Genomic DNA, 23,481 nt, shown 5'->3' on the forward strand with positions numbered 1-23,481 from the left:
AATAAGTAAACGCATAAAAAAATTAATTATATTATATTGTTTTCATTAAGGAGCCCACTTTGCCCCCCCCCCTCCCTCCACTAAACATTTGCTGAATCAAATGTATATATATATATGTATTCAATTCAAATAAATTTCAAAAATCGCATACGATTATTTACTTAATTTAACAAAATATTTCGTTGCCACTATATATATTTATAACAATAATTATATATTTACTTGGAATTTCATATTATTTTTTTCAATGCAGAATTCAAATCAAACAGTAGAATTTCAGGAGAAAACTTGAAAATAGTGATCACGAAAAATAAAAGTTTCTGCAAAATTACTGTCTTACAAAACGTAAGGTAACAATTAACGTCAAAAAATTTATTTAACTCACGTTAATTGTTTTTAAAAAATAATTGCTTAAACCCAATCAAAAAATAAATATATTTCTAATGAATCATTCTGTTATATTCCCGCGCAAAATCATAACTGAGAGACCATGAGAAAGTTTTTGTCTTTCTGGTGGGTCTCCTCCAGACCACCCACGACTTTTTAACAGTCAGAAAAAAAAAACAATTAACAGACTTTTGCTTCTAACGAATAGAAAAAAACTTTTTTTTGCTATATGAAAATTGACATATATGTGTAAGCATATATGTTTAAAAATAATGATAAATAAAGGAAGAATCTTAAATACTTAAGCACTTAAATACTTGAACACGTTGTTAAACTTGGCCGATTGCAGTAGGAGGTAAATGAGAGGTTTCGCGCTCATACATTATTACACTTCCTTTTAACATCACCTAATTTATTTATTATATATGTTATATATTTATTTTTTTATCCATTATTGCTCATTGCATATATCATTTTTTCTTTTTCTGCATCTTAAATTATCAAGAAATATGCAAAAAAAAAAAAATCTATATAATAATAAAAAAATCTATTATAATATATATAAATATATGAATACTTGATGAGTTAACAAAGAGACAAGCATAGCGAATGAATTAGCTAAACCAATATTAACTTTTTAAACTTTTAACTTATAGTCATCTGCTGCAGAGTTAGATTCTGTACTAGGAAAGATGAAGACACAGGTAATAAAATTTTTAAAAAATAAAATAAATAAATTAAAAAAAAAAAAAAAAAAAAAAAAAAAAAAAAAAATAGAAACAAGTCAAAAACCAGTCTCATGCACTCTCAGTTAGTAGTTGCCGCGAACATTGAGCTCTCTCTTTTTCTCATGCGCAATCGTATCTCCTTCAACTTCACCACCTCTACTCTACCTTCTTCTCTTAACTTTTAATACTCAACTCCTCTCTCTTCCATGCTACCATCCGCTTATTCCAACAGTATTCCTTCATCTCCAATAAGAGACGCTTCTGATACGTAACAATTTTTCACGTTTTTTAGTTTTTTTATTTTAAATCTAATTTATAAATTTGCTACATTTTTTTTTATTTTTTAAGGAAATTTGAATTGAATCAGTGTTTGGTGATTTTGAATACATTTTTTTCAGTTAATGTGATTGTTTATGAATAAAAAAAAAATAAAAAAAAACAATAGTAGTAAATAAATAAAATGATAATATTGATTGAGACGAAATATGTCTCGTGGTCATTCAAGTCGCAACGCGAACCGGTTGCACACTCTTAAAATAGTTTCTCCAGCGTAGGTAACTGGCTTATATGAGAAGCGATTCAATTTAAACATTTATATTATACGTTAACATTAAGGTAAAATATTGTTATTTATTGACACGTGATTTACATTATAAATTTAATATTCTTTTTTTGCCTGTTTTCCTCATCATTTTTCTTAATTACCAGACAAATAATTATATAAATAGTTTATATACGGTTTTATTATGTTTTGGAAATTATGATTTGGTCAAACAAAGAACAACATTTACGCTGCGCTAAGTAGAAAAATTATTATTAGGAAGTATATTTTTTTTTGTTTTAGTTTGAAATTATCTTGAGCAATTATTTTAATCGCATATATATTTTACTTGAAATATTATGACTTTGTACGAAGAAAATTGATATTCATTTTTATGATTGTAAAAAATTTTCGGAGTGAATGCGAATTAAATACGGAGTGAATGTGAAGAGATGACATTATTTATTTAATCTCGGAGTTAAATTTACTCCGAGGAGTTTATTTTAATATTAAAACTCTGAATCAGAGTGAATGGGGATTTAAATAAAATCCAGATCCCTCCGAAATCACTCCGCTAAAAAGACAAAATTCTTATTCATTCTGTATGCGGAGTTAATTTTTTAAAACTCCAAAACTCCGATTGACAGAGTGAATTCGGATTAAAATAAAATCCATAATCACTCCGAATTTACTCCTGAATTTTTATAATGTAAAACTCCGAATTGGAGTAAATGCGGTTTTATATAAAATCCAATTTACTCAAAAATTACTCTGTTGGATAAACAAACTTCCCATTTACTCCGTATGCGAAATGATTTTTTACCAAATTTAAAAACTTCAAGTTGCGAAGTCAATTCAGATTTGAATAAAATCTGTAATTACTTCCGATTCTTCACAGTGTAATTAGTAATTAGTAATTAATATTTATTAGATAAATAAATAATTATTTTTAAGCAATATAACGATTTTTAGAGTAAATAAGTTTTAATAATAATATTTTTTCAATGGAAAATAGTTTTCATGTTGAAAATATTTTTTTTTCGCTGTGTTAAATAAATAAATATAAAATTTCTAGAACTTTAAATATAAGATGATATTTATAGAATAAAAAAATTTTTTTTTTAATTTCAATGTTAGAAACTAAATGTTAAAGTTAATTATGATAAAATGTTGATGATGTAGTGAATTGTTTAACTTAATATACTGCCTTAGGGCAAAGATCGTGTTTAGATTTATCTAATTTTTATCGCTGTCTATTTAAATATTTATTAAAAATATTCACATTTATTGCAATACAATATTTATTTATTTATTATCTACAATATTTGCAATAATTCAAGTAATGATAATTTGATATTTTTATTATATTTAATATCAAGAATATAAAAAACTTTGAATAATTAATCGATGTATTTTTGTTGAGTTGAAATAATTATTAATTACTAATTACCTGGAAAAGATCGAAGATTTATTTCTCATATATTTGTTTATATTTTATGGGCCTAAGGGTTTTGTAGAGGTAAAGGGGGGGGGGGGGGGGGGTTAGAGGTAATGTAGTATAGATGTTCTTTAAAAGACCTGAAGAAAGGTCCTGCAATTTAAATTCCAATCCCGTGGTCTGTAGTTTTCAGTTTTAAGCTCCACTAAGAAGAGTAAATATTTTTTCGCTTTGTTTAATACAAACTGTAATATATTACATATATTTAATTAAGTAATTGAAATAATGTTATTTATTCTGTTAACTCTGAATTTATTCACTGAAAGAAAAAATAATTTTTAGAAAAATAAATTAATTTTTGATCCTAGATATTAATTTATTGCATAATTTCAATAAAGTTTTTTTTTTTTAACAAAGAAATTACAATTTCTTGTAATAATTTTTTTTTTTTTAAACTTACTTTACATAAAATATATTTTTGAATAGAATTTGTTCTTTCTAATAATGAAAAGTTTTTTGTCTCATGAATTTTGATAGTTTTGTTAATTTTTTTAAAAAGTATTTTACTCTGGAGTAAGTAAATTTTTTTTTTTCAAAAAAAAAAAAAAAGATGATGGAAAATTTACAAAAAATTAATTTTTTGAATCATGAGTTGATTTTTTTAATAAAATTTTTTCTTCTGTCGGGAAAAAAATAATTAATTAATTTAAATTCAAAGCAAAGAATCTGAAAAATTAATTTATTGTAAATAATGAATTTTCAACGGAAAAATTATTTTTTTTTTATAAAAATTTTTAAATTTATTTAAGTGTAGGCTAAAAAAAATTTATTTTCCAAAAAAAATTTCCTTTTAAATAGTAATAATTCTAATTATGGAAAATAATTATTTCTATATACGTGATACGTCGCATATTCTTGAGTGTATAAATAGATCACGAATATATAATTGATTTGAAAGTAAACATATTGAAATTTATTAAATACTAAAAAGTAATTTAGCAAAGTATATGATTATAAATTGCAATAAAAAAAATTATTATTCATAATTTAAATTTTCTAGATTTATAATTAATTTTTTTTTAAAGTGAATAATTAATTTAATTTAAAACATGGCCTCGGAAATATTAAACGACAAAGAATAAAATAATTACCCTCATTATCTCGTGAAATTTCGTCTGATATATTATTGTTATATATACGGTCTTTATGGAATTAACTTCCTACCGCATACGTGTTAATAAAAGCGAATATAAGATGCTCGTAAAAATGAAGAAAGGAATGAAAGAAAGAAAGACCGAAAGGAATGAATGAATAGAAAAACAAAAAATATTTATATATTTTAAGTTAATTAGGTAAATTAAAAAAATTTAAACTAATTGTTTACAGGACACGATGACGTCGTCTCAGAATTTTATTCTGATGGGAACTACGACAATTATTATTATTATTGGTATGACTGTTGTAAGTTTCACAGCAGCATGCAACGAGGCCATTTGTGCAAGTGTCGTGAGCAAATGTATGCTTACACAGAGTTGCAAGTGTGACCTCGTCACCTGCACTTGCTGTAAGGAATGCTTTTCATGTTTATCTTACCTCTATGATGAGTGTTGCTCCTGTGTTGGTTAGTTCAAGCTTCTTATTCTTTATTTATTTTCTCTACACAGAGAAAAAAAATTTCTTGATGCAAAAAAATTTTACTTGCCTTAAGAATTTTTTTTCTTTTTGTACGGACGTACTTTAGATTTTTAATTAATAAATTAATTTTTTTTCATTTCTATTAAGATTTATGTCCAAAGCCAAATATAACCGACAATCCTTTAAGCAAAAAATCACATGTTGAAGAATTTGCTGAACCTGTACCAGGACTTTTTCAAGCATTGACTGCAGAACCTGATCCACTTGAAAGATGGATTACATTTACGTATCCAGTTGATTTTGACGTATCATTATTTCAGCCTAAATCTGAAAAAGAGATAAATTATCAAATGCGTAAGTATATTTTATAGTATATTAAAGGCATTTTTAGTAGCGAAAAAAAAGTTTAATATGATCAAACTAAAATTAAAAAAAAATAGTATATTATATACCAGGCGAGAAAAGTATGACATTTCAACCCACGTGTTTGCCACATAATGTCTTACGTTTTTCCTTGGTGTGTACAATATTTTTCACCAGGTCTGCACCTGAAAGTTCAAATTTTTGCCTCTGATTCCGGGGGAAGTGAGCATGCGCTAATTGCTATCATTTATTTTCTCATAAAAGAAACAAAGGGCTTTCTTCCTGATACGGGACAAAATTTTAAACTTTCGGTGTTAATGGAGGTGATATGAAAAATATGTGCGTGGCACGGGATAAAAAGCGATTTCAGACTTCAGGTAGTCAGTTAACTTCACTCTAGTTTGAAATCGTTTTGTTTCATTCCTCGCCACACAATATACTATTTATTTTTACATTCCACCCTAATTATAAATTGGCTTAAAAAAAAATATTTTTATTAATGAGTTGAACATTTAAATATATTTATTTTTGCTGTAAAAAAATTCAAACTATATTACTTGCATAGAAATTTTGAGTTTTCTGTACCAATTTTTCTTAAATGAATAATTAATTTATTAATATAATTAAAAAACTGTGTGATTAGAAACTGTTGAAGAAGAAGTTCATCATCCATTGAAGCCAAATGTCATGACTGTAAATTGTACAGTAGCATACATGGCCCAATGCAATTCATGGAATAAATGTCAGGCATCGTGTCAAAGTATGGGAGCGACGAGTTATAGATGGTTCCATGACGGCTGTTGTGAATGCATAGGTGACACTTGTATTAATTACGGAATCAATGAATCACGATGTCTTCATTGTCCGGCTGATAAAGAAGAAGGCGATGATCTAAAAGATCAGTACGATGATTATGGACAAGATGATGAAGATCTTATTGATGATCTGGATTAGGTTTAATATTTTAATTCAAAAAATCAAATTATTATTATTTTAGTTTTGTGCAATTGTGTAATATTTTATGACCTACAATTTCATACACATATATATATATATATATATATATATAGTGATGGATCATTACCATCTTTTAATACCCAGTGAAAATAAGATCGTCTACTAATTTTATATTTATCTTTTTTTAATTTTCATTTATCAAAATTTAATTAATTACGTAGAATTTAATTAAAATTTATGAAAATAAATTATTATATATATACTATTTTATAATTTTAAATATATCTTTATAAGTTAAAAAAAAAAGTAATCTTTTTTTACTCGGACAAAGAGCTGCACTGTAAAAAATTTTTGAAGTGAACGCGGATTAAATCCAGAGTGAAATTGAAGCGAAATTTATCCCCAAATGCGATTAGTTTTTTTTGCAAACAATACTCGTATAGTGCCATACGAAATGAACAAAAATTGTATATATATTTTATCAAATAACCTGTATATGTTTTCAAACATTATTATTATATATCAATTACTAATAAATAAATAAATATATAAAAAAAAGGTGAGGACGTTAAGTAAAAAAAATATAAACAAAGTTAATTTTTTAAAATTTTTTATATCATAGACTTTGGTGTTTCGAAATTTGAACTAATAACAAGTTTTTACAGCCAATTATTTATCTACTTACAATATAATATATTATTAAACTATTCTAAAATTGCATATAAATATTATCCGTTTAGCACTGAATGTTATTAATTTAAATTAAATGATATATTTTAATGATTTTTTTTTATCTTTATATTCTTGACAGTATTGGTCCATATGAATTTTTTAAAAATTCTATTATAAGATTCGATTTTTTTATTAATAAATTTAATAAATTATAATAGTAAAAATTATTATTATTATTTGTATTATTAATATTATTATTATTATTATTAAGATTGATTATTATTGATATATAAATATTGTTTAACTTGGAGGCCTTTCATCTTTGGTTTCATTACTTTCTGGTAATTTAATAAATGGTAAATCTCCACCGCTCCACATTGAATACAATTGAGATTTTGATGATTCCTTTAAAAAGTAAAATAATAAATTTATTTTACATAGAGTTTTTATAAAATTTATTAAATAATTTTACTATTAATTTAAATAAATATATATGTCGATGAACTTACTCCAGTACAAGCACCAGCACTTTCAGAACCAGATCTACTGTTTCCTGATAAACATGAGTCCGTAGACGATGAACTTTTTCGTGATGGAAGAAGATCATTGACTCCTGAAATATCAGATTCTCGATGACTACCATGATCACTATCACGATGACCACTTGTACTACCACCACTATTTTCTAAAATTTTTTTTTTTTATTATTAAAATTAATTACATATTTTAGTATACTGTAATTCAATAAAAAAAAATAATAAAATAAAATGTCTTTTACGTTTTTTATAAAAAATGTCTTTCAGTGAACAACTGAGATTTTTTTTATTTATGTGGAGAAGGATTCAAAAGAATAAATGCAGAGTATAATGGGAAACATTTTTAAATGTACAAACGAACCATTTCTATACACGGAAAAAATGAAATATATAAATTGAGAACGACTAGTAATATAATGATAGTAATCAGTAAATACATTCTAAATAGCAATTTTTTCATTTATGATTAAAACGTGAATAATTACAGGATAAGTATGAAAATTTATGTATATACTTAGAAAATTGACGACAAGTATTATAAAATTTATTATTTGAAATATTAAAATTCCCCATATTGACACCCGGGTTCCGGGTTATAATTTCAAACACTAATTTTTAAAGTTTATTTTTTTTCTGTATAAAACCACGATTTTCTAAGTGCGCACGATACACCTTAAATTTTTTTTTATTTTTAAAGATAATTGTTATGGAAATTTAATAAAATTTATTCATTTTGCATGAATATTAATTTGTTTACATAATTAAGAAAAAAACAAAGCATAATTTTTAATGAAAATACAATATGACAAGTAATAAATATATGTTTTAATTTATTTATCAAAAAATTGATTTGGATTTGAATTAAAAAAATTTTTAAATTCTATATAAAATCTTTTTTTGTTTAAATTATAATGTGTATAATTACCAGAATCTCTGTGGTCACCATGATCACTATCACGTTGTCCAGATTGATCAGAATGATCGCTGGAATGAGAATCCTGTGGCCAGCACCTGGGAGATCCAACTCGTCTGGAGTCCGGCCAGATCGAGTTATCATAATTACCATCGAAATTACAAGTAGTGAGAGTAACACCGGGTATATGTTGACTAGTAAAAGCAGACAATTGATTATTAGGTCTAACACCTGGTCTACAAGACAACAACTGTATGGCTTCTTGTAGTCCGTCCTGACTGGCCATTCCTGATGACTTCCATACAGAGTCTGGTGTCGCTGATCTACTCCGATCTTGGTGTGGTACTCTCAGCCTTGTTTTTTCTTCTTGTCTTGGCCACTCTGTGACGTGTCGACAGTCCCAAGGCATTGACCATCTTCTCATAGTACTTTCTGTTGACTCACCAGACATTTCAGCTGCTGCGGTCTCCGACCATCTTCTCTGGACCTGCAGAGGAAAGAGTGGATATCGCAACGGCGATCTATGGCTATTTTGTTGTATCGAAGATGATGATACTGGTGTTTGCGGACTGTACAAACGTTCAAAACATTGTTGAAGTGCTGCTATATCACATTCATTTTTTCCTGATTGAGAACACGAACACTCAGCCATATTACCTTTGAATTTAATATTATTATTAATTTTCAATGTAAATCAATAAATAGTTTTCTGCTAATTGGAATTTTGTAGTCTTCTTTTTTTTAAACAATAGAAAAAATAAACTGGTCTTCACCAGTAAATAGACGATCATTAAAAAAGACACCATCAGAATCAATAAAAAATTTGGTTTTTTTTTTAAAAAATTTATGGTATTCTCAGTTAAATTTATCTAAATATTTTCTAATTATTGGAGGTCATCTATTTATTAAATTTCAGTTCAATTTTGAAGTTTGTTTTTCAACTTGTCTATCATGATTATTTAGTATGATCTAAATATTTATAACATTCTTTAAAAAACATCCGCTATAATCATTATTGACAGCTATCAAAGTATTTAAGAGATGGAAATTTATTCCAATAGCGAAATATTTTTATTCGGAAGTCATGTCATGAATTTATCAGTCAATACCACAATGCCACCGTATTACTATTATTATTATTATTATGATACTGTTATTCATTATTCAAAATTTTAAGCCTCAAGCATCCACCCTGCGAATATTTCGTATTGACTACCTCTCAACCGATAGGGGGTTGCTAGAGTGTAACTTTTTGAAAATTATTTCGATTAGCATTGCAGAACAAAAGTTTGAATTCACGTACTTACCATAGAAAAAAAATTTTAGCTCAATTTTTTTTCACTTTTCAATGATATTTTATTCAACAGAATTTCAATACTTCGCAAAAAAAATTAATTTAAGCTACCAGTCCTAAATGAAATAATTTCAAATATAATGCTGAGGAAAAATTCAATGAGTATATAAAATAATCCTCTGGATTAAAGTGGACGCGGATTGAAATAAAATTCGTATTCATTCAAAATTCACTCCCGACTTTTCACAGTGTCGGGTAACCACTGAACTGGAGCGAAATTTAACGAAACACAAAATTTTCATCGAAGATAATTTAAATTTTTGAAAAATTAATCTAAAAAATTACAATTAGCAGAAAATATTCATATAAAATCATCATATTATATATAAATATACATATACAGAGTAGACCGGGGTATGAAAAATTAAAAAAATTCTTAAATACTGAAGATAAATCAAAAGTCAAAATTTATAATTAAGGGTCAAAAGACTTTGCAATTCATATTTTTATAATTTTAATTAAATGACATCGTAGGTCAACATAAAAATTTCTTTTTAATTCAATTGTAAATTTATTTTCAATCCTTAGATGCCAAAAAATATAAGATTCTTTTCAAAATCAATCCAGTTTCAAAAAAAATGTTTTCAAAATTAAATGTTGATAATTCTAGGGTTGACATATTTCAAAAATATGAAACAAATGTATCTGATTGTAGAAAATAAATTACGATACCCCGTAACACCCCGGTCTTGATTATATTCAAATTTATCTAATTATAAATATATATTACCTAAACATTCACAACAAGCGACACAAAATTGATACTGCAAGTTAATGAAGGTCAGAAGATTGTCCCGCAATATATCCTGAAGAGGAAGTAATTAATAACTTAAACTTAAACGTAAAATCGATAATTAAATTTTAAGATAATGAATGAAGGTCATTGAAGTCTAAAAGTGATTAATATAATCGGATGTAACAGAAATATTTATTACTGGTACTAACATGTTTGTCGACATCACTGTCTCGTGTCTCGTGGTCTCTCAAGGCCGCGACCACGTGCTGTTTAACAGTATTACTTGCCACACCAGTTGCCCTAGTAAGTTCTTCCCAACCGGCGAGACATTGGCCTGTCAATCTACAATTAACTGTCCCTTCGTGGCTCGATAAAATTGATTGTAAAGACTGAGCCAGCTTCGTACCAGCCGAGCAGAGACCATTCAACATCTGATTCAATGGACAGTAATAATTATAATTTATCAAATAAATTATATATTTGAATTAATTACCTGTAAATACGTCAGCCAACTACCAAGACATTCATTTATGTCCATTTGAGTTTTCGATAAATTTTGAATACCATCGTCGGATTTCAAATCGTTGGCCTCGGCCATCGTGAAGGCCACCCGAGACCAATTAAGTAATTTTTAATTTTATTTATAATAGATTTACCTGTTAAATAAATTTATGCATATATATATATATATATATATATATATATATATATATATATATATATATATATATTTCAAAATTTCTAAGCGCTCTTTAGTTATTCGCATTCAAAATAAGTCAGTTTCCAAAGCTGTATCATGGTTGATTTTGATTCGAATGCAAATAACTAAGAAGTATTCAAAAATTTTGAAAAATGTATAAGAAACAATTTATTAGAAATGAAAAGATCTACGAAAAAGGTCTTATGATGTTTTGTGATAAGTTTGATAGTTTGGGCAGAAAAGTCGAAAAATAGAAAAAATTCAATTTTGACCTCGAATAACTTTTGAAATATTGAATTTATCAAAAAATTATATGAAACCTTTTTTGTAGAGCATTCAATTCTCTATAGTAAAATTTCAGCCTTTTCAGTGGTGAGTCAATTATGAGGTAAGATTTCAAAATTTCTCCCATGTTATTTAAATGGGAAATGGAAAATTGCAATCTGGAAATTTTGAATGTTTATTTGAGCTCTAATTTTAATAGGTGTTTTTTTACCATGCTGAAATTTTTGAGTGTCTTTGAAAAATAAAAAATAGTCGATTTTTTAAAATCAAACGCATATATATATATATATATATATATATTTACTTATATATATATATATATATTTATAAACACATGTATATATAATCAATATTATCCTAATAAGATTAAATGATAATTATATTTTTAAAATGCGATAATTTAATAAATAAAAAAAAAATATATTTAATATCTTCGTTTATATTATTTTTGACATTAGAATACCGGAAATAGAGAGGGGATGTAAACACAGACGCTTTGGGTACTCGAGAGTTCATTGACATTGAACAATCACAACTGATTTATTACAATAAAAATAAAAATGTTAATACATTATTGTTGCTGTGATAATTAAAATGTAATTGTTTGGTAATTATTATTAAAAAAAAATTAATATAATTATGATACTTACATTTTAATGTAAATTTTGGCGCCCTTGGCGGCACCGCGTGCCCGGGAAAACTGACTGTTGACCCGAGAAAAACGTGTATTGACGTGAGCCCATAGTGACTTAACTAATAGGACCATGATTGAGCGAAGCTCTTGTTCATACTGCGCATACATGCTTTATTCTTAGCGCACCTACTCTGTAATATTCACTCTTATCTGTGGTAGAAATGCTCATGTTGCTTTCGCGATTTGCGCAATTGCTGATGTTGTAGCGGCGTTTACGTTTGGACAAGTGAATCTGATATTTTACTTTTGCACCGACAGATGGAACCACCGGGTTCGTTAGAAAAGTTGTTTGAATTTCTGAATGTATGTAGAAAAATTTTAATAAAGATTTCTATAACTCTTGCGAAATCAAAATTTTTCTTTTATTCAAACATTGAAGTACTTCGGGTATAAGGGAAGAGTTCAGAAAATTTTGAATCGGATAAAATTTGTTGGTTGAAAATTTCAAACCACTATCTCGATTAGTTTCCGGGTGAACGGAAACAATAAAAAATTGTAACAAAATTTTCTTCATAATTGAGTTGATAAAATCTGGAAAATGGTTGACCTCGTGAGTCAGCTCCAAATTTTCTTGCTGTCTCAAGCTCTTGAGATCGAAAATACACTTCCATGCATTGTTTTTTTCGAGCTAGGACCTCAAAATTTCGAAATCTGTTCGAAAATCGGACTAAAATCAATAAATTCTCTTTGTTTAAATTTTCTTAGCAGGAAATCGGAAAATTACTCAATTAAATTTCAGGCATTTGGTATTTATATTCACAAGGTAAATTAAAAATTAAAAATTTATTATTTTAGCAGATTTTCAGAAATAGTAACTATGACTCTAAAACATTTTTCAGGAAAAACAGGTTTCGTTTTTAGCACTATACTGGTTTGGGCGCCATAAAGTTCAATAGAGTATACTACAAAATCATTGAATTAGAAAATTTATGAAAATATTTATTATTTGTCAGCCACAAAAAAAAAAATTATTTCAAATGTTTCCATCACCAAAAAAAAAAAAAAAAAAAAAAAAAGACATTTTTAATTTTTTCCAAGCATTTAAATTTGGACATTTTTCTAAAGGTTATACGTAAATTTATACAAAGATATAAATGTATGAAAATCTCAAATAAAATATTTTTATTTGATAATTAAATAGACATATTGTAGTACAATAACTGTAATAAATAAAATATTATTTCACAATAATAGATCATAACAGTTTATAAGAGCGTTGAGTAAAACTAAACATAATTTCGGCAACGATAAATAACGTTCTGCAAACGAGATGAAGTTTAACTCGACGCCAGGTGAAAGGGGGCTTCTTGCCGATGACGTCACGTTGTAGGTGAATAAAAAAAGAAAAGATTATGATGTACTGGAGCGAGTAGTGAGAACGAAGAAGTAACCGCGAGTGGGAAATATATATAGCAGCGATACTTGAAGACTATACTAGTAAATAAGACACTTATAGACAACTAAGAGAAATTGTTTGGTAGTGGGAAATGCGATCATGCTCTTGTATATAAACTTGAGCCAGACGATTATAAAAAATGAGATAAAAACGATAAATATATTCCAAGAGAAAGGAAGATAGAAATGACTTAAAGGGAGTTAAGGTAGAGATTAACGGTAAACCCAGTTACAGTGTAACCTTATAGATTTAATTCAAAACTCCTCTATATCTTAACCAATACGTTTATTGTAACCACTGTTAGTTTATTTTACTTCTAATGCAATATTCATTTCTAACCGGTTATTTATTTTTTATTTTCGATTCAATGAATATTTGATTATAATTTTATCAAATCAAAATATTAATATCAAAATTAATTACTGTAATTTTTTAATTTTATTGATAAATAAGTAGGTCAATAATTGTTACAGTCAAAAATTGGGAGTAAATGTGAATTTTATTCCGAGTTCTGGAATTTTTTTAAAAATCGCACCGCATATGGAGTGAAAAGGGAGTTTCTATTTTAAGTGAAATAATTTCGGAGTGATGTGGACTTAATTTTAATCCGTGTTTATTTTTTCTAGAGTTAATTTTACTCCAAAAAAGATTTAATTAATAAATAAAATCTCTTAGGATTTAAATCGCGCCCACCGAAAATTTTTTACAGTTGACTTTAAAAATAATATTAATCATTTGAATTAAAAATTTGAAAATTAAATCATAAGTAGGGGGGAGGGGTAGGCATACATTTATATTACACTTAAGCCTCTATTTCTAAGAGGCCCATTTTGCCCCACTCTTATTTAAATAGATCAATAATTATTATTGAGTTTAAAAATATTATTAATTATGTAGATCACTAAATTTTGAAAAATTAATTTATAGATAAATAAATAAATATATTAAAAATGATTATTGATTTTGAAAATAATATTTAAGATTTTCTCTTCGTTTCCGCCAAGTGCACGTACTTTCGTAATCATTTCACACAAAAGAAACAGGGCACTCCGATCGTAACTTTCGTTACACACGGTTGATAACATTACTTTGCTTCTCCTCATGCAAACCATGTACTCTACTACATGTTAGTTTTAATCAATGTAACATACATATTAAACAACAATCATCATACCCTTTATATATATCAATTATTTAATTTAACAAAAAATCCATTTTATCAACTTTCAAAATTACGTTGTCTTACTGTCAATTTTACTTTTACCAAATAAATCTACAGCTTACTTTCAGGCCATGGTTTTTTTTTCCCATACCATTTCTTTAAGTTCCTAAATATGTAAAATGAATAGAATTTCCATAAATAAAATACAAAAGCGTATTTATAAAAAAACAAAATCCTTTAGATCGAGCTGAAGATCAAACACATACATATATATTTATATTATTTTTCCATGAGCTGTGCGCTCACGAAACCTCCATACAATCAAACCATACAACAGGACGACTTTCATATCCAGCAGAAAGACAACGAGCCTCTAGCCAGGGGCACTGCATGTTTAGCCGGTGAAGGGAACGGATCGTTTACTCCGTGATCGTTTTTAAAAACACGTGAAAAAATTATTCTCTGCTCATATTTATTTATTTATTTATTATTTTTACTTAACCAATAATTTAATTTATTTAATAAAATGTGTAATTAAAAAAAAAAAAAAAAAAAGCTCAAGTGGTTAATTTGTAATTTTTTTGTGTACTTGGTTTTAATTAACAAAAATTAACTCAAGGTCCGAGTTAATTAAATATAAAATTTAAAAGTGAGAATAGAAAAAAAAACTATACCAGTGATTGTTAACAAATGTTATTACAAATAGTATATATATATATATAATAAAATAATTAAAACAAGTGAAAGGAGAATATTTGTATGTAATTTATTTATTTATTTTTTGATGACAGTAAAGTTTAAATTTTTTATAAATAACAAAAGTCTTTTAAATATTTAAAAGACATTGTGAAGTTTTAAGTGTCACTTATTTGTGGTAGTTTATAGTTTAAAGTTTATTTAAAAGGCTGAAGGATTTAATTATTGTTATGAGAGTACACTATTTATAAATGCAATACACAAAAGTAAAAGGATATTGAACGATGATATTTTTCATCGGATTTTTAATCCCCGTTTTAGGGATTTTACAAGTACAAGGTTTGTAATCACATTATACTTTAAATATATACGTATTTAAATTTTTTGAAGGTCCTTGAAACCGGACAGAGTTCAGAAAGTAATTAAAATTATATTAATTTGAAAGAAAGTTATCAATTTTTTTAATTGATTTTTTTATTAATTATTGTCCAACCGAAGGCATTGAAACGTAAAATTTAATGTCTAAACTTGATACGAAATGTGATAAAAAAATATGAAAATAAAATGATCGGTCAACGCCTACCCAATTTGTCCTCGGTTATTTTTTCGAATGCGAGGTCAACCGGTAAATGTAAAAGACTCATTGTAAGATAAACAAAAGGTATTTGGAGTTGATTTAATAATTATTTTTATACGTTTTGATTTGAATTTTTGAAAAATTGGTTACTTTTAAATAAAATGGAATAATTAAATATTTGTTTTTTTAAATTTATGATACACCGAATTTCAAAACAACAAACGGAAATCGAGTTCCCTCTTGTCCACCTGCTTGTTCGTAATACGATATCCATCGGTGACCCCTTTTTAAAGTGAATTTAATGTAATTTTTATAAAAATACTGAGTATAGTTAATATTATAATTATTTATTTAAACTAATTTAAAGCAGCAAGTGCTTTTAAAGTCCGGTGTCTAATGTCTAGTGCATTCTCTTCCTGACTGCACCCTGACTGTTTAGTTGATATCCTTGAAAGTGGATTACTATTATATAGAGTGTGAAAAAAAAGTGAGAGACTTGCTTTACAAATAATTATATCAGTTTACTTGACATAATAATAAGAATATATATTTATATATATGTCATCCGGGTCAAAAAAAATAATGCAAGTTTGACTTCTTTGACTTGAATGGATACTCAGTAAATAATGCCTGTCAAAACTGAGTCAAAAATGGATAAAGAACACGTTTGACTTTGACTTTTTGACTTAGATTTGAGTCAACAAAACCAAAATCCAATAAAATTTGAATTTTTTGACTTAAATGGATACTCAATAAACAATGCCAGTAAAAAGTGAGTCAAAAATGAATAAAGAACACGTTTGGTTCTGACTTTTTGATTTAGATTTGAGTCAACGATTCAAAACCAAGTAAAATTTGAATTTTTTAACTTAAATGGATACTATGTAAAGTCAGCCAAAAGTGAGTCAAAAAATGTATGAAAAACACGTGTGATTTTGATTTGTTTTGGGCAAATTTGACTTTACTTAGTATCCATTTATGTCCAAAAGTCAAATTTCAATTATTTTTTGGACTCGAGTATAGACTTTTTGATAAAATTTATAATAAATTAAATATATTAATCGATAATTATTTAGATAATTGGTAACTTATAAATATAGGATTAAATGTGTTGAATAATGAACGGGCAGTAAAGTCATTATAATTATGTATACTTTGATTAAATTGTTTAGGTTAGTAAAGAAAGTTTGCGAAATGTTTTCGCATTCCATTAGTTGTTGCCTTCGATCTTCGTGTTGGCAAAGTGCACTCACCTTTCTCGTAGGCTGTTTTCTATCATCTTACAGCATTCTTTACTGTAATAATAACAATTTTAAATACCAAATAATAAATAAACATAAGCATCAATTATTAGCTGTACTACTATTAATCTGTCATTAGAATAGTATTTTTCATTATTTTTTTTCTTTCATTTTTTATTTGTATTCAAATAAACAATTTTTTTTTAGATACTTACTATAGACCTATATTTACTGTGTCCTAATTTACGGCGCTTCTGAACTCACCAATTAAATTTCTCTTCGATCTTCAACGATAATTATCATAATGCCTACCTTTTGTAGCAGCTCCCGGATTAAAATAAATACAATATATTGTAAATAATATACTTGTGATAAAAAAAAACATTTCGGAAAAAATTCGACAAGTCGAACTTTGAAATTTCAGAAATTATTAAATTTAAGTTTAATTTTTGGAAACTTTGGTACTAAAAATAGTACAGAAATACATAAATTATGAGATAGATTTAGATGGCAACATAAAAAATTTTATTAATTTCATATTAATCGGTATGAAAATTAAAAATTTCATAAACTTTTCAAATTGAACGAATTCAAATTCAAATTGTGGAAATGGTTGGAATTTGCGAAGTTTTCGAGAAATTTTCCAATAGTTCTATTTTATAAAATTTGTATTTAGTAATTTTTCAGTGGACTCCATGTATTGTAGACCACAAAAAATATGTCCGGGGTCTTCGTCACTACAAATAAAAAAAAAACTTTCTTGGGACGGAAAAAAAATTTTCGCGCCAAGAAATTTTTTCTAGTCCTAAAAAAATTTTTGTCTTCAATTTCGAATGCAAAATATTTCTTTCGCCAAGAAATCCTTTTTTTGAGTAGATAAGATTCCATATATCGTGAAATATATATCAGTATAATAAACATATATATTTTTAAACACGTAACGCTTTTTATCCGGGCTCATATACTTTACTACACACATCTATTTTATTCTCACGTGTTTAGTGTAATGTTTAAGTAAGAAATTTAACCTGATATTTACTTCTCTGTATATAAATAATATTTATATATTGTATTATAATTTTTATAACTTTAAAAAATGTAAATTCGTTAAACCTGGGAATTAGGAAATATGAGTTAGGGCGTTAACAATCGTTGAACGATCCAGCACAATTCATAATGTGTTCCTCTTGTATTACATTACAGTACATTAGGGAAATTAACAAGAAAACAAGTTGTGTGTGGGATAGACATAACATTTAGGCGATACTTTTGTACTCGATATAGAGGACAAATGCACGATCTAATATGGGCGGGGTTAACGTGTATTCCACGGTCAGTAAATTACAGTTTATACTTTCATTTGTACTATCTTATCTTTTTTATTTCTTTTTTTAAATCTAACCACATTTAATTCAAGTTATTAAACCACTACATTATATAATTCAAATTGTTTAGTTTTGACAATTATAATAATTGTTAAATTTATAAAAATACTATTTTTTTAGATTTTTATTTAATTAACTGAATTATTAAGTTGTTTTATTTTTAATAGTAACAGAAAGTCATAATTTGTGTAAAACAAACTTTCTCTGACAATTGTTTGTATGCAGACTTGTGCTTACTGTTGCGAATGACAATCTTTGTGTTCATGAACTTTTTTTCTTTTTTTACATTTTTTTTTAAATGCAGCAATTGTCTTTAATAATTATTTATAGAAAAATGAGAATAATTATGATTATTATTTTTTAAATTGACGTATGAATCAAAACATAATGATAATAATGCGAAGAATAAGAGAATTTTTTGCGCCAAGAAAATTTTTTGTAATATAAATTGAAATAAAAATTTATTAGGACGAGAAAAAATTTCTTGGCTCAAAAAAAATTTTTCTTTTTCTAAGAAAAGTCATTTGTGTTCTAAGAAATTTCTTATTTTCAATTCATAGTACGAAAAATTTCTTGAGGCTAGTAAAAATTTCTTGCACCAAGAAATTTTTTTTTTTGTCTGTGCAAAATAATAATAATAATAATAATAATAATAACTTGTATAGAATTTATGAAAATATTGTCAGCTGATTTAACGGCAAATTGTTTTTTCTCGTCTTCTCTATTTAGACGTGCAAATTCCGGTGGTTTCATAACTATTTTATTTCTCGTGCGCGATAGACCGCTACGCGGACGTCGTCGCTTTCGTAATTACTTTTTTTTTCGAGACCGTGTAATCCTAGTAGTAGTTGTAGATAGTTAAATAGTTGTAGTATAAAGATCCTGGGGTTGTAAGTATAAAGAATACTAAGTATAGAAATTATACAGTATGAAAACAATAGATTAAGAAATTCAATACTTATGTGTGTACATATATGTTAATAAAAAAAAAAACTAAAAAATTATAAATTAAATCTTGTTGTTCTTTGATAAACTGAATAACTAATGCATTAAAATTATTAATTATTAATGACCGAGATTTTCCGCTGAAAATTATCAACCTAAGACGATTCACTTTCGTGCTTGGATACCATGCTTCCGTTAATTCATATGTTAGTTTTATCAAAAAATTTTATGATTTTTTATTCTAGTGATGTATCATAGAGATTATTTTTGGAAGGTCATTGTTATTATTCTATTGTATTAAAATGTCATTTTTATTAATAATGTAATTCAGAAAAAAATATGAGATCGGGGGAAGCAGCTAAGCGAGTAATTAATTTTTGTGATTTTTGAGCATCGAGTACAACTTGTTTTTATTTATTTTTAATCAACTTTCTATTATTTTAATAAAAAAAAAAATTTTTTTTGAAACACTCAGAAATTTTGTTTTCTGTTAAAAAAATTTTTGTGCCCCATTGTACCCCCAGAATTTTATTTTAATCAAAATTTAGAATAATCATAAAAGTTCAAAAATTCTTGATTCAAAAACTCATTATCGGTTGAAAATTATTTTCGTACTGTTCTGATCTTCATATTTTATTGGCTTTCACATGATAAATTTTGACACAAATTACGTCAATTTTTAAAAATAATTATTTTCTATTTATCGTAGGAATTTTTATTTTTTCTTAAAAAATATATATAAAGTAAATTTATTTTTTTAATGAAGAAAGTATTTTTTTTTTATAAAAGTTATTTTTTTCTCTGTGCATCAACAATACACTTGTTATTGTTCAAAATAATGTTATGTTAAAATATTTCAAGTTTACTTTTCATTTACTAATTACCGTAGAATAAAGAACTTGTTCCATAAAAATAAAAATGATAGTACTTTGTTAATTATAAAAATAAAAGTAACAAAGTTGTTTTTTTTTTATTTGTTTTTAATAAAATATAATTGAAGAACTAACTGATAAAAATTGTTGAGCGTACGACAAAGTTGATGCTTGACACGACTTTTACATCGACATGTGGCCCCATATAACGATACCGGTATTCACGATCAAAGTAACACTACGCGACATGTGTACCGTTATTTTGGCTGAGAGGTTTTGTAACCGAGTGACCCAAGACATTCATCGAACAAAATATTCAGGTCTTTTTTTGTCTGTAGGTCATTGACTATTAAGAAAATAAATAATAACAAAAATATCATATTTCATTTTACAATAAACAGCGTGAAAATTTTTTAAAGCCGCGTTGAAAACGGTTTTTCTTTAATTTTTATGTTAAATATTTAACATTTTTATGTGTTGATTTAACATAAGGTAAAAGATCTAGTACTAGATTCCTCCATGTATTTGTATATCTATATTTAGTAAAATTTAGTAAGTTTAAATATACAAATACATGAGTGATCGAGAACTAGTTCCCTCAACGGGTACTGGGTCTCTCACTTCAATGTATTATGTTATTTATAAAAAATTTTTTTTTGTCAACCTTTACATTCTCTAAATTTAACTAAAAGTCCGAATTTTAATTTTAGAAACATAGTGGCTTCTAAAATAATAATCTTGTATTTATTTATGAAAACCGTACACTGGAGGGAAAAATAGAATATTACATATCTAGGGAGGAAAGTAGGGCATTCCAATACACGTGTATAATTGCCTATCTGAGTCAAAGGCGAGTCCTCCGTGGTATGTAAGTAATTTTTCCCTAGATCTACACCTGAAATTTTTATTTTTGCTCCGTTAGTGGGAAGAATAGCGCATGCGCCAATTTTTATCATTAGTTTTCTCATAAAAGAAAAGAAATATTTTTTTCCCTCTGAACAGGGCAGGAATTTAAACCGGTGAACTTGCTTTCGGCACGGATAAGCAATTACACACGTGACTCAGAATGTTCTACTTTCCATCCTAGGTGTGTAATATACTAATTTCACTTTACCTACGCCGGAAGTTTATATTCTTGCCCTGTTTAAAGGGAAGAAAGTCGTTTTTTTACGAGGGAACAAATGATCAAAATTAGCGCATGCGCTAATAAATAATAAATTGTACACGTTAACTAGAATGTCCTTCTTTATTCCCTTGGTCTGTAATATAATATTAATATTTAATGGACGCATGAAAGATTTTCGACTTCAAGTTTCGAAAATAAGAATCTTGGAGTTTCAATTTACTTTTATTTTTGACTTTTTATTTTTTATGAACAGTGTATAACAATAAACTTATGTAGATCGTTTCTACTAGGATTAATAATGAAATTTTTTATTATTCAATAAATTAATAACTCATCTGCCGTATAGTCTGGTACAACTATTTCCTATTTCTATAATAAATCATAGTATAAACCCATGAGTTGAAAATATTTTCTCACGGATAGATTTTATGAACTTTTCTGAAGAAAAAGAAGACAACCATAATGATATTAAAGTATGACAAGTGAAAAGAATTAATTAACGCGTTGAAAAATAATAAATTAATACTTTCTGTGTGTACAGGAAGAAGATTAAGGTGGAAGTAATTGCCAAGGATTGTAATTATAGTATAAAGTGGTGATGCGTGCACGATATAGCACGTTTAGATGGAAATTAAAGATCTATCTTAACGAATACAAGTTGAAATAGTAACTGTTGAGTATAGAATTAGATGCGATATTTTATCCGTAGAGTAGAAGAAGAGAAGTAGCATTCACTTCATTTATTATAATGGTGAATTTAAGTTAGTCACGAACCAATCACATCGTGAGCATGCTGATGCTTTAAGACTTTACGGTGGTTTATAGTAGCCTCGATTTATGATAAATTTCGACTAAAGGATTCATCATTGTCCCGTTAGTATCTAACATATTATATATTTCTTACTCTGAATGTAGATTAATAGAATTTAATTTTGTCTGAGCGGATACAGTATTTTGTGTTAAATCAACATACTTCACTGTGTTACTTTAAAATTTTAAATGGATCTACTATTTACCACTTTCAAAGTGTAACCTATTACAAAAATCGAAATAATTAACATTTATAAAGGATTACTTCAAATTGTCAAAAAATTTATGTTGAACACTTAACAGATACTCACGGAAAATTTTTTGTAAAAATAAAACTCGAATCAACAATTTATAGTAAGTGTCAGTTTAACTTAAAAAATTTTATTAATAACATATGAAGTTACTGATGATTTTAACACAATATTTATTACTGATGTGTAGGCTAAAAAAATAGTTTCTTGTATGTATCATTTTTAATTTATGTTATTTAAATTGTCATGTCGATACACATACGATATTTATCCTCGAAAATTATTAAACTACCAATTAGTAATGATAATTATTTTCGTAAAGTACGATTTCTAATTTCATGAGAATCTTTTAGTCATAACAATTTAGTAGTTCATTAAAGAATTCAAATATATTTATACGGACTACATTCATAATTTCTATGTTCTGCATGCTTTAGTTGCGATTTTCATTATCAAGATTACGGCTTATTTAACAGTGTAACGATAATTGATAATTTTGAATCTTTGCATTAAACAAATAAGAATTTTAATTATTGATGATAGATTTCGCTTTTGGCGAAGTCTACATAGTTTTCAAATACTCTGTTTTTCACTGTGTATCATTATCTAGGTCTGCATTTAATTAAACTTACCTTAATTGAATAAAATGATTCGAAACAATTCAATTTTAATACTATATAAACATACATCCATCATTGAGTAAATCGTTTTCTTTAATTAGAGGAATTCAGCCAACACAAAATATCGGTTCCACACAATTACTTCCTAGTCTCATTACGAAAAACCAATGACTGTGTATACTGCATTGTATAATTTCAAATAAATTTTACGTCCAATTAATCACAAATATTAATTGGTCCATTGCGATGAAGTAGTTTACCAAATAACATGGCGTACAAAAATGCACGCTTGCGTAGTAACGAAATTTTCCGTAAAAAAAGACTACCCGGGGAAAAATCGGCATGCATGATCATTCGTTAATCTCATGCATGATCAGGCCTGAATATTGGTCAACAATGAGCATGTATGATCTTACTTGAAAATCTTATCTTACTTGAAGATCTATTTTAAAAAATAAAAA

At 26.7% G+C, this 23,481-nt stretch overlaps 3 protein-coding genes across 6 annotated transcripts in view; 2 read left to right on the forward strand and 1 right to left on the reverse strand.

The window, feature by feature from the left end:
- The first annotated feature begins 1,317 nt into the window (after nucleotides 1-1,317).
- LOC103577588 (twisted gastrulation protein homolog 1-A) lies at nucleotides 1,318-6,139 on the forward strand. 2 transcript variants are annotated; one of them, XM_014439421.2, is made up of 4 exons: nucleotides 1,318-1,669; nucleotides 4,481-4,715; nucleotides 4,877-5,083; nucleotides 5,736-6,139. In XM_014439421.2, the coding sequence occupies exons 2-4, from the start codon at nucleotides 4,487-4,489 to the stop codon at nucleotides 6,044-6,046; spliced, it is 747 nt and encodes a 248-aa protein (XP_014294907.1). In that variant the 5' UTR covers nucleotides 1,318-1,669; nucleotides 4,481-4,486; the 3' UTR covers nucleotides 6,047-6,139. The 2 variants fall into 2 exon arrangements, with proteins under 2 accessions (XP_014294907.1, XP_008556510.1); XM_008558288.3 differs by having other exon boundaries at nucleotides 1,319-1,730.
- Nucleotides 6,140-6,749: 610 nt separating this feature from the next.
- LOC103577589 (uncharacterized) lies at nucleotides 6,750-12,017 on the reverse strand. 2 transcript variants are annotated; one of them, XM_008558290.2, is made up of 7 exons: nucleotides 11,896-12,017; nucleotides 10,754-10,916; nucleotides 10,470-10,691; nucleotides 10,255-10,330; nucleotides 8,183-8,827; nucleotides 7,231-7,334; nucleotides 6,750-7,126 (listed from the first exon to the last, which is right to left on the reverse strand). In XM_008558290.2, the coding sequence occupies exons 2-7, from the start codon at nucleotides 10,856-10,858 to the stop codon at nucleotides 7,022-7,024; spliced, it is 1,257 nt and encodes a 418-aa protein (XP_008556512.1). In that variant the 5' UTR covers nucleotides 10,859-10,916; nucleotides 11,896-12,017; the 3' UTR covers nucleotides 6,750-7,021. The 2 variants fall into 2 exon arrangements, with proteins under 2 accessions (XP_008556512.1, XP_008556511.1); XM_008558289.2 differs by having other exon boundaries at nucleotides 6,755-7,126; nucleotides 7,231-7,406.
- Nucleotides 12,018-15,056: 3,039 nt separating this feature from the next.
- Nucleotides 15,057-23,481, forward strand: part of LOC103577592 (sushi, von Willebrand factor type A, EGF and pentraxin domain-containing protein 1) — a 35,762-nt gene continuing 27,337 nt past the window's right edge. The window contains exon 1 of one of the 2 annotated variants that reach the window (XM_008558297.2): nucleotides 15,057-15,532. In XM_008558297.2, coding sequence (XP_008556519.1) covers nucleotides 15,478-15,532 — 55 coding nt within the window. In that variant the 5' untranslated portion in view covers nucleotides 15,057-15,477. Of the gene's footprint in view, nucleotides 15,533-22,147; nucleotides 22,213-23,481 lie in introns of those variants that run through there. The other variant, XM_008558298.3, reaches the window with a different exon arrangement.

Source organism: Microplitis demolitor, chromosome 6 (genome assembly GCF_026212275.2).
Source record: "Microplitis demolitor isolate Queensland-Clemson2020A chromosome 6, iyMicDemo2.1a, whole genome shotgun sequence".
Lineage (NCBI taxonomy): Eukaryota > Metazoa > Arthropoda > Insecta > Hymenoptera > Braconidae > Microplitis > Microplitis demolitor.

What these genes read in the sequence shown, in the direction of transcription:
- LOC103577589 (XM_008558289.2), bottom strand. Translation starts at nt 10,858, where the DNA reads ATGGCCGAGGCCAACGATTTGAAATCCGACGATGGTATTCAAAATTTA. An exon ending in ACAGTGATGTCGACAAACAT is followed by an intron (nt 10,331 to 10,469) that starts GTTAGTACCAGT and finishes CTTCCTCTTCAG; the next exon opens with GATATATTGCGGGACAATCT. An exon ending in CGCTTGTTGTGAATGTTTAG is followed by an intron (nt 8,828 to 10,254) that starts GTAATATATATT and finishes TTAAATTCAAAG; the next exon opens with GTAATATGGCTGAGTGTTCG.
- LOC103577588 (XM_014439421.2), top strand. Translation starts at nt 4,487, where the DNA reads ATGACGTCGTCTCAGAATTTTATTCTGATGGGAACTACGACAATTATT. An exon ending in TGAGTGTTGCTCCTGTGTTG is followed by an intron (nt 4,716 to 4,876) that starts GTTAGTTCAAGC and finishes ATTTCTATTAAG; the next exon opens with ATTTATGTCCAAAGCCAAAT. An exon ending in AGAGATAAATTATCAAATGC is followed by an intron (nt 5,084 to 5,735) that starts GTAAGTATATTT and finishes CTGTGTGATTAG; the next exon opens with AAACTGTTGAAGAAGAAGTT.